Source organism: Mus musculus, chromosome 12 (assembly GCF_000001635.26).
Source record: "Mus musculus strain C57BL/6J chromosome 12, GRCm38.p6 C57BL/6J".
NCBI lineage: Eukaryota > Metazoa > Chordata > Mammalia > Rodentia > Muridae > Mus > Mus musculus.
Window position 1 is genome coordinate 113,817,736 of NC_000078.6, and position 14,649 is coordinate 113,832,384.

Below are 14,649 nucleotides of genomic sequence, written 5' to 3' on the forward strand. Positions count from 1 at the left end.
CAGAGAGATAACATTCAATTTAACAAAATTAGAAATGAAAATGGGGACATAAGAACATACTGTGAGGAAATCCAAAGTCATTATATTACATTTTAAAAGCTCGTACTCCACAAAATTGGAAACTCTAAATGAGATGGATGATTTTCTGGTTAGATTCCATTTACCAAAGTTAAATCAATATCTGATAAACAATCTAAATAGTCCTATAATTTATAAGGATGCAGAAATCACCATTAAAATTCTCATGACAACAACAACAACCACCAAATAAAAAACTCAGGGCCAGATTGTATTAGCAAAGAATTATATCAGAGTTTCAAATACCAATATGCCCCAAAGTATTCTACAAAATATAAACAGAAAAAAAAAACTGTCAAAATCATTTTGTGAGGGTACAATTACTCTGATACCTAAAGCATACAAAGACCAAAGAAGAAAAAGAATTTCAGACCAATTTCTCTTATGAACATTGGTACAAGATCACATCAAAAACACCATCCAAAAAAAAAAGTCCATCAGTACAATGTACATGATCAGCTCACTAGATACTGAAATAATCTTTCTCAAAATTCAACATCTGTTCATGAGATGTTGGAGAGATCAGGGATACAAGCTATATATATATATATATATATATATATATATATACATTAAAGTCAGCATACATTAAGGTAATAGCCAACATGAAATTAAATGGAAATAAATTTAAAGTAATTCGACTAAAATCAGGGACATGACAAGTCTGTTCACTTTTCCCCTATTATTCAATATAGTCATTCAAGTTCTAGCCAGAGCAATAAAACACTTAAAGATATCCAATGAATACCAATTGGAAAATAAGTCAAATATTGCTACTACCAGATGATATGACTTCAAAACCTCTATCAGAGAATTTCTACCTCTGATAAACTCCTTTGGCAAATTGGCTGGATCCAAAATTAACTCTAAAATTTAGTTTCCCTCCTTTATACCAACAATAAATGATCTGATCAAGAATTCAGGGAAACAACACCCTTCAAAATAGCCAAAAACAATATGAAATAACTTATTGTAACTCTAGCCAAGTAAGTGAAAGACTTGTATGACAAGAAATTCAAGTCTCTGAAGAAAGAGTTTGAAGAAGATATCTAAAGATAGAAATGTTGCTCATGATCATGGATTAGTAGATTGACATAGTAAAAATGGCCATCTTACCCATAGCAATCTACATATTCAATGCCACTCACATGAAACTTCCAATACAATATTTTAATGACCTTGAAAAAGCAAATCTGACCTTCACATGGAAAACAAAACCAAATCAACCCAACCCACCAAACAAACAAAAACAACCCAGGGTAGCTGTCTTAGTTAGGGTTTTACTGCTGTGAACAGACACCATGAGCAAGGCAAGCCTTATGAAAAACAACATTTAATTGGGGCTGGCTTACAGGTTCAGAGGTTCAGTCCATTATCATCCAGGTGGGAGCATGGAATTATCCAGGCAGGCATGGCACAGGAGGAGCTGAGAGTTCTATGTCTTCATCCAAAGGCTGCTAGTGAAAGACTGACTTCTAGGCAACTAGGGTGAGGATCTTATGCCCACACCCACAGTGAAACACCCATTCCAACCAGGTCACACCTATTCCAACAAGGCCACAAATTCAGATGGTGCCACTCCCTGGTCCAAGGATATACAAACCATCACAGTAGCTAAAATATTCCTGTACAACAAAAGAACAACTTGAGGTATCACAATTCCTGACTCCAAGCTGAACTACAGAGCAATAGTAATTAAAAGTGCATGAAAGTAGTATAGAGAGAGTTTGAGCAGTGGAGTTAAATTGAAGGTCCTGTAATAATCCAACACATCTATGGAGACTTGATTTTTTTTTTTTGACAAGGAAGCCAAAACCGTACAATGGAAAAGAAAGAATCTCCAACAAATTTTTCTGGTCTAACTGGATGTCTGAACGTAGAAGAATACAAATAAATCCATATTTATTACTTTGCACAAAATTCAAGCTTAAGTGGATTAAAGACCTTAGCATAAAAATGTATATACTAAATCTAATAGAAGAGAAAGTAGATAAACAGAGAATTCTCAAATTGTCCATAGAGCAATCTCAAATGGCTGAGAATCACTTACAGAAATATTCAGTGTCCTTAGTCATCAGGCAAATGCAAATTCAAATGGCTCTGCATTTCCTCCTTTCACTGATAAGGATAACTATGATATTAATCTCAAGTGACAGCACACACTGTTGAGGATGTGGGGTAAAGGAAACAGTTCTCTATTGTTGGTCAGAGTGGAAACTTGTACAACCACGCAGAAGTATAGGGACAAAGGTATGGTACCTTTGAGTGTATAGTTGAAAGACCATAGTGATGTGAGAGCTAGAAGCACAATTTAGTGAGGGTGTTTCAGGTGACTTCATACCTTCAGAGAGAGAATCTAGTAGTGACTGAGAGTACAACTGTGAGATCAGGAAGTGAACACAGAACAGCAAATATCTATCTTAAATGAAAATATATTTTTTCATGTTGATTCTTTAATTATATTTTTTATTTTAATTATTTACATTTCAAATGTTATCCCCTTTCCTAGTTTCCCCTCTGAAAATCCCCTATCCTCTCCCCTCTTGTGCTCCCCAACCTACCCAATCCTGCTTCCTGGCCCATGCATTCCCTTATACTGGAGTATCCCATCAGGCGGGATTCAATTATTCTTGGGTGCGAGGGGGACTGCAAACCTGGAAGGAAATGGGAGGAAGGGGAAGAAAAGCAGGAGACCAAGAAGATGATACCTATCAAGGTCTCATTTATTATGCTGAGGTGCTTTTTTTTTTTAAAGCATACATCTCGGGGAATAGGGGAGGGGTCGAGGGGGAATTATACAAAGAACAAAGAAGCGGGCATCTGCTGACATAGGGGCCGAAGTCAAGCACCAGGCAGCGGGCACTCTGCATCTTATCTCCGGAACATAGATCCTCCTTGACAGCCTTGGGTGTCAGGCTGGGCTCAGGCATAACTTATGTCCTTGGATGGCATGGGAGTTCAGGAAGAGATAGGGAAGAGGGAACTATAATTCAGCTTTTACAGCCTCAGGTGCCAGGAAGGGAATAGGGAGGAGGGAGTGATAACCAGCTCCTAGCACGAGGCCATTTGGCCTGTCAGGGAGATTGTGAAGGGCTTGCTTTCTCACGGGATGGTCTCTGACACTGGGGCACAAAACTTTTACAGGACCTAGAGCCTCTCTGCTCATTGATGACTGACTAGGCCATCCTCAGGTACATATGCAACTATAGCCACAAATCTCTCCTTGTGTTTTGTTTGATTGGTGGTTTAGTCCCAGGGAGCTCTGGGGTTACTGGCTAGTTCATATTGTTGTTCTTCCTAGGGGGCTGTAAACCCCTTCAGCTCCTTGGGTACTTTCTGCAGTTCCTTCATTGGGGACACTGTGCTCCATCTAATGGAAGACTTTGAGCATCCACTTTTGTATTTGTCAGCCACTGGAAGAGCCTCTCAGGAGAAAGCTATACTAGGCTCCTGTCAGCAAGCTCTTATTGGCATCTGCCATAGTGTATGTGTGTTGGTGGTTGTTTACGGGATGGATTCCCAGGTGGGGCAGGTTTTGGAAGGTCATGCCTTCAGGCTCTGCTCTGAACTTTGTTTGTCTCTGTAACTCCTTCCATGGGTATTTTGTTCCCCCTTCTAAGAAGGAACAAAGTGTCCACACTTTGGTTTTCCTTCTTCCTGAGTTTCATGTGTTTTGCAAATTGTATCTTGGATATGCTAAGCTTCTGGGCTAATATCCATTTCTCAGTGAGTACATATCATGTGTGCTCTTTTGTGATTGGGTTACCTCACTCAGGATGATATCCTCCAGATTCACCATTTTGTCTAAGAATTTCATGAATTCATTGTTTTTAATAGCTGAATAGTACTCCATTGTGTAAATGTACCACATTTTCTATATCCATTCCTCTGTTGAGGGACATCTGGGTTCTTTCCAGATTCTGGCTATTATAAATAAGGCTGCTACGAACATAGTGGAGCATGCATCCTTATTACAAGTTGGAGCATCTTCTGGGTATATGCCCAGGAGAGGTATTGCTTGATCTTCCAGTAGAACTATGTTCAATTTTCTGTGGAACCACCAAACTGATTTTCAGAGTGGTTGTACCAGCTTGCAATCCCACCAACAATGGAGCAGTGTTCTTCTTTCTCAACATCCTTGCCAGCATCTACTGTCACCTGAGTTTTTGATCTTAGCACTACATTTCTTTAAGGGGTTTATTTTTCCTCTTTAAGAGAATATACCTATTTATAAGTCTTCAAGACTTTTTCTCATAGTTCTCTCTCTCTCTCTCTCTCTCTCTCTCTCTCTCTCCCTCTCTCTCTTTTTTCTCTGTTTTCTCCTTGCCAGCCTCTGCTTTCCCCTTAATTTTTTTTTATCTTAGCCATTCTGACTGGTGTGAGGTGGAATCTCAGGGTTATTTTGATTTGCATTTCCCTGATAATTAAGGATGATGAACATTTTTTTTAGGTGCTTCTCAGCCATTTGGTATTCCTCAGTTGAGAATTCTTTGTTTAGCTCTGTTAGCTCTGTACCCCATTTTGAATGGGGTTATTTGGTTTTCTGGAAACCAACTTCTTGAGTTATATATATATGATATTAGACCCCTATCAGATTTAGGATTGGTAAATATCTTTTCCTAATCTGTTGGTTGCTGTTTTGTCTTATTGACAATTTCCTTTGCCTTACAGAAGCTTTGCAATTTTATGAAGTACCATTTGTCGATTCTTAATCTTACAGCACAAGCCATTGGTGTTTTATTCAGGAATTTTTCTCCTGTGCCCATATCTTCAAGGCTCTTTCCCACTTTTTCCTTTTTAAGTTTTAGTGACTCCTCAAGTTGATGATATATTAACATGGAGGCCAAAGCCAACATTGCTTCTCTGAATAAGACAACGAATGCTATTTCACATGTGAGACAGCAGGTTGTTCCAGTCAGCATAATCAGCTGGCGTCTGATGAGAGTGTTTTCAAGTGAAATGTCACCTGCACTACTGAAGTTTATTTGGAACATTATTGTAACAGTGTCATTCTATGTGCATTTGAACTTCAGCCTACATGTTCTTTTCTGACACATTGATTAGAAGTTATTTTAAAATTTAACTTATGTCTGTCTAATTTCCAAAAACTGCTTAAAATGTAAATTATGTATAACCATGCTTCACAAATGGAATCAGTGTGTGATGGATTTTCAAGGCATCAATCTCCTTGGAATTAAGCCTTATTTTCTGCAAGCCACCATGTTGCATTTAGGGGACATGATTTCATATCTGGTATTTCAGGATACAAACCTTCTTCATAGATTAATCCCTCAGGGTAGATGCCAATTAACACTTCACAGAGAGACCACAAACTCAGAATAGCAAATTTTCAAAAAAAATTTAGGGTATATCATGTTGTTTGTTGATGTATTAACTCCAAAATCATGACCAATATCATCGTTAGTTTTCCTCTTGGGAAGTTCTGTAGACAACATGGTTTATGTATCTTACACAGAGCAAAACTACATTCCTAAAGTGGGGATTACGGGAAAATCACAGCAGTGTTGATAGGAACAAGAGAACACATCAGAACCACCACAGAACTAATGCACTAATGCACTAATGGCGTGAATTGTCCAAGCAAGGGTCCCAGGAAGTAACTGGCCTTATGTCAGTTGTGGGACACAGGTTTTAGGTTCTGAATACCAAAGGGAAACTACAAGAATGTCAGAGTTTTACATTAGGGATTAAAATAATTCTACCAGATATGAAAATTTTCACATACAGAGAGAGTGAATAATCAGATTCACCCATTTCCCTCAGTGAGACAAGCCTGCAGTAGAAGTCTCAAATAGGGGGAAATAGATTTTTATACAGTCGTTTTTTTTTCAACAAAGCTTAATTTGAGAGCCTTGTATCCACTCTCTGATAGCAAGTGACAGACATGTTCTCACAGATGGAGAAAGCTCACATCATCATGCCAGAATCTTCATCCAAGCAAGCTGTGAGGCCACTTCCTACACTAATCATCAAAGGAGAGCCTTATTTGTCCATGCTTGCTTTCTTCCATGGCTGAACTGAAATCTACTCATTCAGAGCCTGTTTCCTGCAAACCTGACTGAAACTCATTTGACTGCGATAATTGTATGCTGAATAAACATCAAGATGCGTTGGAAATTGAGATGAAATCCAAGACATTGTCAGTCCCAGGCATCAGCCTGTCTGGAGCACAGTTTCCAGTTACCCTGTCATTAACTAATATAGTTATGGTAGGATGCTGGTCCTCACACATTTGAATAGACCTGATGATGGCAGAACAGAAAATATAAAGTAGAATCAATTTGTTGAATGATCTGTTTGGGTGAACCTTGAAAATCAGAACCCTCTCTTTCCATTTTTTCCAGAACTCATAGGACACCAATGTGTTGCTGCCACAGCTGTGCTATTAGTACAGGCAACAGAATTCCATGACAATTTGAGCAATTTAGATCATTTTCCAAGTGGCATCATGCTTTGATTGAACAGTCATCATTCCTTGGCTTCTAATACACACCTACTCTTTTATAGTGCCATAATAAATATGACCCCGGAACGTCATTGAGAAGAATGTTCTATCCAGGTTTTAGGTACCACAGCTGACTTCTTCTGAGCTTCAAATGTGGACTCTGAATGAGTCAACCATCCTGAACATCATGTTTCTAGAACAGCAGTGTAAATAAGATCCTTAGAAAACTGGGGGAAGGAAAGGTGAGTAATGTGTTAAAACAAAAATCATTTGCCCAAATTAACTCTAGGGGAAATATACAAAATAAAGCATCAAAAATACAGAGGAAGAAAGAAAAAAGATGTTACACACTTAGTGGGTTAGGACCTCTTTCCATCTAACTAAAGCTAAGCAAGTACCAGTAGCTACCTTGGCCTCATGTCTCAGAGCTGGAGTCTCACACACATTTTACATAGGGTTTGTGTGAGGATGATGGGGAGATTGAAAGTCATCAACTTTATGGGTCACTGGCCCTGCCTGATCTCCATGTTGTTTATAATTTGAATTCCACACAGTGCTCTAACGAGGGAACCTTAATGAGTCTCTACCCTGAGTCTCAGGTTCCTCAGTCTTAAGGACTCTTTGCTTCCTAAGGTTCTGGTCCTGGTCTTCATACATAGTCACTTCTGCCCTGTGCGATGCTCTGCATTTTGTGTTCAAGTTAGAGTTTATCCTACATGCCACTCACACATCTCGAAAGTTTTAACCCAGAGGGGTAGGAAACAGATTAATGAACTCAAAGGCCTAAGGGGACCTATGGAGATGTAGTTCATTAAATAATAGCCTCAAATCATCTGTGCTGTTATCTCTCTCACTAGTTGGGAGGTGTTTGGAGACCTGCTCTTGTTCCCTTGCTCAAGTGGGGAGAAAAATGCAGAGCATCAAAGTCTGGAAATGAGAAGCCAAAATGAAGTTCAATCCCTTCGTGACTTCTGACCGAAGCAAGAACTGCAAATGGCATTTCAATGCGCCATCTCACATTTGGACGAGGAAGAACGTTTCCCCCTCTTTCCAAAGAACTGAGACAGAAATATAATGTTCAGTCTGTGCCAATTTGAAAGGATGATGAAGTTCGAGGACACTACAAAAGCCAACAAATTGGCAAGGTGGTCCAAGTGTACAGGAAGAAATATGTCACCTACATTGAAGGAGGCCATCAAAAGAAGGCCTCCTTCCATGACACAACTGTGTATGTGGGCATCCACCCCAGCAAGGTGATTATCACCACACTAAAGCTGAACAAGGACCACAAGACGATCCTGGAGAGGAAGGCAAGTCTTGAAAAGTAGGGAAAGATAAGGGCAAATACAAGGAAGAAAAGATCGAGAAGATACAGGAGTAGAGACATCTCATGCACTGATTTCATTAAAGACTGCTTAAGTATAAATAAATAAATAAATAAATAAATAAATAAATAAATAAATAAATAAATAAATCAGAAATGTTCCTGTCCAAGGGAAAGACAGGGACAAAAAAATAAAAATAAAAATGGAACAGAGACTAAAAGGAAGTCCATCTACCCAGAGTACAGCCTACCTAGGTATCCATCCGATCCGAAGACACAAAACCCATACACTATTGTTGACACCAAGAAGCACTTGCTGACAGAAGTTTGGTATGGCTGTCCCATGAGAGGTTCTGCCAGCACCTAACCAATACAGATGCAGATACTCACAGCCAACCATTGGACTGAGCATGGTGACCCCAATGGAAGAGCTAGAGGAAGGACTGAAGGAGATAAAAGGGATTGCAACCCCACAGGAAGAACAATATCAACTAACTGGACCAGTCTGAGCTCCCAGGGACTAAACCACCAACCAAAGATTATATATGGAGGGAGCCATGGATCCAGATACATAAGTAGCCCAGGACTGCATTATCTGACATCAATGAGAGGGGAGGCACACACACAGTCACTCACATACTGGAAGTGAGAAAGGAAGGAACAGAAGCAGGGAGAGATATAGAGACAGAAACAGATTGACAAAGAAACAAAGAGTCAAATAAACACATGTAGACCTATAGAGACAAAGGGAGAGACTATAAGAAGTAGATAAATAAATAAATATCACACATAACTCAGGAAAACAGAAAGTTGAACAAACATTTGTACACTTCGGAGAAGACTACACAGTATACTTGTAGAGAGAACCCTCTGAGAGAAAGCCCAGTCCCAGAGGAGTCTGATCCTCTATTTACTCCAGGACTTTTTGAACAGGTTGGGATTCTGTTACTTAGATCTCTGCATGCTTTTATCGCCCCCTGCTGGCCCAATGTGCTTAGCAGGAAGTTTGTGCTTGTCCTCACAGTAACATTCACTCACTGTGTGTCTTGCACAGTAATACATGGCCGTGTCCTCAGACCTCAGACTGCTCATTTCCAGGTACAGGGTGTTCTTGGCATTCTCTCTAGAGATGGTGAATCGGCCCGTCACAGTGTCTGCATAGTAGATACTATATGCCAAATTACTAATGAATGCTACCCACTCAGGCCCCTTCCTTGGAGCCTGTCGAACCCACGCCATTCCGTAGTCACTGAAAGTGAATCCAGAGGCTGCACAGGAGAGTTTCAGGGACCCTCCAGGCTGCACTAAGCCTCCCCCAGACTCCACCAGCTTCACCTCACACTGGACACCTGCAAACAGAGAATGCTGGTCAGAAAACTGTTACTAACAATACAAAAAACAAAGAACAAAAAAAAAATGTTCTATTTCCCATGTACACAAAACAGAAAAAAAATCACATCTCTATAAATTACCTTTTAAAATAAGGACAAAAATAAGTAAGCTGAGCCTGAAGTCCATGATGAGTGGTCTGTACTGAGTGCGGGTCACTGAATGGGAGGACCTGGGAATCCTGGGCTGTGCTCCTCTGTCAGAGCTGCAGGGTCAGGGCAGCGCTGGTTTCATGGGCACAGAGAAACCTTATTTGCATGTCTTCCTGCTATACCATGCTCTTGAGTTTGACCTGTACTGAAGGCAGTGCTCATGGCAGGTATAAGACATCAAAGACACCAATGTCAGTTACAGAGATTGACAAAGTATGGTAGTTTCATATTTGCATTTTTCTTTTTGTTAAGGATCCACCATACTTCATTTAGTTCTCTTTTGTGCATGTGCATAGAACATGCTTCGTTTCCATAATGTCATAATTCCTTAGTATAAATGTGTAATTAAATGTCACCAAACATAATTATGCCTCTAGATAACAGCTCAATATTTCCCACTGTTTGGGATGGACATGGCTTTTCTGTAATGTGGCTCTTACACAAGGTCATACCTACAAGGTTATTGTAGCAGAACTCATACTCTGTGACAAGAACACTTGGGAACTTTCTGAATTCAACTTATTCATGATAAAATACTATCTTCACACCTTATTAAGGCATGTGATGCCTTCCATATCCCTATCTATTTGTTACACAGAGCTTGCTATGAAGATACATATCTATTGGCAGCAAATTGTTTTTTTTTTTCATCCTGAAGTTCTCCATTTATTTCTTTTAAGTTCACCCTCTACTATCCCCTTGTCCCATCCTTACACAAGGCAACATGTGACTGGGTTTATGTTGTCTTAGACTAGTTTTCCTTTTTCCCAATTAACATGATTAGTATAACCAGGGTGTTTATTAAAGTTTTAGAATGACTTTTTCCTACGTAGCCAGTTCTCTGGTTTCCATCTTTCTCTCACCACATCTTACTTTCGCTTTCATATTACTAATGCTCCCTTGCCCTTGGTCCTTCTTGTCCCACCTTTATGATGTGTCCCCTTCCTAGGGTTCCTATTCTAGTTCCAAAACCTACAAACAAGAATCCAGAGCCCCTGATACACAATGAAGGTTCTGTATATGACTGAAGCAGGCAGTGTTTGTCCTTTCAAGACGTTGTCATACTGTCTGACGTAACATATTTCAGTTCCACTTAAATTCCTCCTAGGCTCAGAGAACAATGAGCAAGAGGAATTGGAGAGAATGAAAGAAGTGAAGGAAGATGTGAAATAATATCTTGTGGGCAGGACATTCATATGGCCTTCATGAGCTATTAATAGCTGCTGATGTCTGTTAGGCCCTTACCTGAGAACAAGCCAAGTAAAGTCTAGTATACACTTAATAGGTTATTTCCAGGCCATGCATCTTTGTGAGAAGTTGTTGGATATAGATATTTCCTGGAGATTATGAATCCATATTTTTGAAACTGTGGTCCCTAGTAGGTTTTCTATGCTGCAGTCCTTGCCTCCACACACATGCACATATCAGAAGAATTTCTGGCACAAAAATGTCATGAAGTTGAGAGAGGTTGACTTGCAGAAGATATGGAGGAAGTTCTAGGGGAAAATAAGGTAGAGATGTGATCATATTAATCATATACATGCAGAGTATACAATTCCTTAAGATGGAGAAAAAGTAGTAACTACTAAATGACTGAATGTTTTAAAGATACTAAATCCCTCAAAGAAAATGTTAAGAAATATGCTGCAAAACATATGAATGGATAGGCAAGGCAATCTTCAGTAAAAAGAATGGTAATGGAGAGTTTTTTTTACTACAGTTTATTTCAAGATACAGCTTCCTATGATGATAATAGATCCACCATGGCAGTTGCACATACACAGACATGTGGAGATAGAGAGTCTGGGAGAAGAGGCACAGAGCCCAGAGCTGGTAGATAGTAATTGTGCATGTGCCAAGAAAACAGTAATAATTAGCAAGGCCACTGCATGGGTTGCATTAGGTATCTGGGGATATCTTTCAGTTAGAAAGAAGGACATTGCATATTCCATATGTAGATAAACCAGGGGAAGAGGTAATTGTTTTGTTCATGACTTGTTTTAGATATCATGATAGGGAACAGTAGGAAGTATAAATTCACTTCTTGGACTTTCTGGATACATGGGGGAAACTGAAGGCTTCATGGCTGGAGAAAACATAACCATGGGGACACTTGACAGAGAAGGGATGGAATAAGATGCACAGAATATTGGGGCAGTAGCAAGTGGGTCAAGAGGACAATTCCTGGGACTTCCTGACAGTTTCTCTGTGCGATCTGAGTAGTCTCGGATGAAGAGGGACCAGGAGCAGGAATATAAGATACTGGATGGACATTGGATTTGGATTTGAGGATCCTGTATTTATAATGGTGCTGAAGGGGGCAGGGGTGTTGACTGGGTCTTCCATAACTATGGGACTGTTGCAGGATTCCTGGTGGGGAAGATGACAGCTACCATAACATTTTTTATTTTAAATGCATATGTTAAAAACTTTTAAGTATAATTTACTGAGTATCTTCTGATTTTCAAGACAGTATGATATAAAGATCATACAGTGTGTCTCCAATCCTTGAAGACACAGACCTTGTGAAAGCAAAGTTAGGAGATAATTAATCTTGAATTTAGAAACAGAGAGGCAAGGAGGATCTACTAACATTTGAAACATTCAGTCAACCTCTTTCCAAGGTCAGGGAATAGATCAGGAGAACTCATCTAGAAAGCATAAAGGTTGTCTGTAACTAAGCCCCAAACGGGCTCATATTATCATATAAGAAATATTTATAGGAACTTCAGGGAAACGAATAATATTTCTGTCTCAGAGTATACTGGTTTCATGGTGTTTGTCCATCTAATAATGCAGTATGACACATACTGGGAAGTAGACATTCTTGAATGCCCAAAGTACCTCTTTAAAATATTTTTAATGGGGGACTAGTTTCATGCCGACAGTACATAGAAGGACCATAGATAGATATGTGCTAACTACAAGCACCATTCTGAGAGGGTATCTTCATGTGACTTCAAAATGCAGGCCTCCCAATAGACAACACAGCAATCAGAGACAGTAAAAATGTGAGCTCAGGAAGTGAATACAGAAATTAAAAATTCTGCTTGAAATGAAAATGTTACTTTCTGTCATCACTATATCGAGCATGAGATTGCTGGGTCATGTGGTTTTAATTTAATGGGATCCTCCACATTAGGTATCAGTGTTGTACAGGAGCTTGCTCATGTTGATAGGGAACAGGGACCTAATTTTCTTCAACCACACAACAATTCTTTTCTTTCTATTTTTCTTAAATTGCTCTCAATGCACTTGTTATCAGCAGTTTTTCATTTAGAATTTAATTTCCATTTCTGTTGAGATTGGAGATGTTGCATATATTAAACCTTTTCTGCCACATGTACTGACCAAAAGGAAGGTTTGCAGTTAGAGGACAAAGGGTAGAAAGTTTCCTGTCCAAGTTAACAATATGTATTTTCCTAATCTGTGTTTTATCTTGGAGAGTAACATCTCAGAAAAGTGGTAAAAATGATTTGGTTCTGTTGAAGAACTTCAATTTTTCATATGAAATATAATCACAGGACGTGTTTAAGAGGAGAGAATTTTGAGGATGTCTCCATACTATTTGTACTTCCTTCTCCTTCAGAAGAGCATCCTTATCTGCACTAATTAATTAATTAAATCTTTATTTTCAATTTATATCTCAATCACAGGCCCCCTTTCTCTCATCTTCCCAGTCTCACTCTTACAAATCCCTCTCCACATTACCCTCTCCCCTTCTCTTTAAATAAGGAAAGCCCTTCCTTGGGTACTACTCCACCCTGGAGCATCTAGCCTCAGCAGGACTAAGCACAAACTCTCACAATAAGGTCTACCCAGGCAGTCCAGTTAGGGGATTCAATGACGGGGAGCAGAGACCAGGACAGCCAATGTTGAACCTGTTAGGGGACCCACATATGGGACAAGCTGCACATTTGCTACAATGAATAAGGGGTCTAGGACTGGCTCCTGTATGTCCCCTGGTTGGTAGCCCAGGCTATGTAAGCCTCCATGGTCACATAATATTTTACTCTGTTGGTCTTCTTGTGGTTTTAGATCCCTCCAACTTGCTCACTTCTATCCCTACTCTTTGACAAGACTCCCTGGGCTCAGCCTTTTGTTTGGCTGTGCATCTGCCTCCATCTTCTGCTGGATAAAGTCTCCAAGGAGTCAGTTTTGCTATGGTCCCTGAACATCTTGTAGACAAGACAACATCTGGATTGAAGGTTTTCTTCTGGAAGTCCAGCCAGGCCCCTTCAGTCTCTACATACTCCTCTGGTAGGAATCTCAACAAAGTTGGCCTCTTAGACCCTCCCAAATATCCAAGTGAGATGCACCCTTACACCATAGCAGATTTTCATTTTCACTCTTAGCCATCTCTCTAGCCTGATCCTTCCCACACCTGACTGCCATCCCCAATCCCCTTCTCACCTCCTCTCCTACCCAACTCCCTCTCTCCACACAATTTAGGTGATTGTTTAATCTTCCTCCTTTGTGAGATTCATTTACCCCCCTTATGAACTACTTAATATTCAGTTACTTTGGGTTTGTGGATTGTAGAATGGTTGTCTTGAACTTTGTTGCTAATGTACACTTATAAGTGCATACATATGGTAATATGTATCTTTTTGGCTCTGGGTTACCTCACTCAGCATGATATTCTTAATTTCCTTCCAGTTTAGTGCAAATTTCATGATGTCTTTATAATAGCTGAATTTCAGGCGCTGGACATGGGGAAATAAGGGGGTGGGTCATGGGGGAGCTCCTGCAAGAGCTCCGAGAATCTGGGTGGGGAGACGTGGGGGAGAACTGCTGTGGGACCCCACAAAACTTCTGCTGGACAAGGGTTGGGCCTTTTGAGGCTGTCAAACCCTAGCTAAGGGGGATGGGGTACATGCAGTCTCAGGGGTTCTCAGTCTCAGACATCCCAGACTCCACTGTATGTAGCAGAAGAGGTGAGAATGAATGGGGGCCTAGGGGGCAACTCAGTCAGCCCCCCCCCTGAGCAAAGGGGGAAAGCGGAGTGGGGAGAGTGCTAGGTGGTTCCCACACAGGCGAGAGTCATTGGTCCTGTCCAGTGGCTGGAAATGCTGAGAGGCCTTCCTGTGGGAGATTAGTCGCTGGTCATTAAAGGAAGGCTTATGCCATTGCTCCAACATGGCCAGTCTAGATGAAAGGAGGCAGCCCATGATTTTGGAGCTTTATTGTAGGAAACAGAGAGAGTAAAGGTAGAGAAGTAGAGGCCGGCCATAGCCACA

General features: G+C 40.2%; 1 pseudogene, 1 gene segment (V, D, J or C) and 1 further gene; 1 reads left to right on the forward strand and 2 right to left on the reverse strand.

Annotated features, from left to right (window-relative positions):
- Igh (immunoglobulin heavy chain complex) overlaps positions 1 to 14,649 on the reverse strand; it is a 2,751,187-nt gene that overhangs the window by 558,968 nt on the left and 2,177,570 nt on the right.
- On the forward strand, positions 7,485 to 7,965 carry Rpl26-ps3 (ribosomal protein L26, pseudogene 3; annotated as a pseudogene).
- Ighv5-15 (immunoglobulin heavy variable 5-15) lies at positions 8,913 to 9,206 on the reverse strand. The segment is given in 1 exon segment: positions 8,913 to 9,206. A coding segment is annotated over 1 exon segment (294 nt).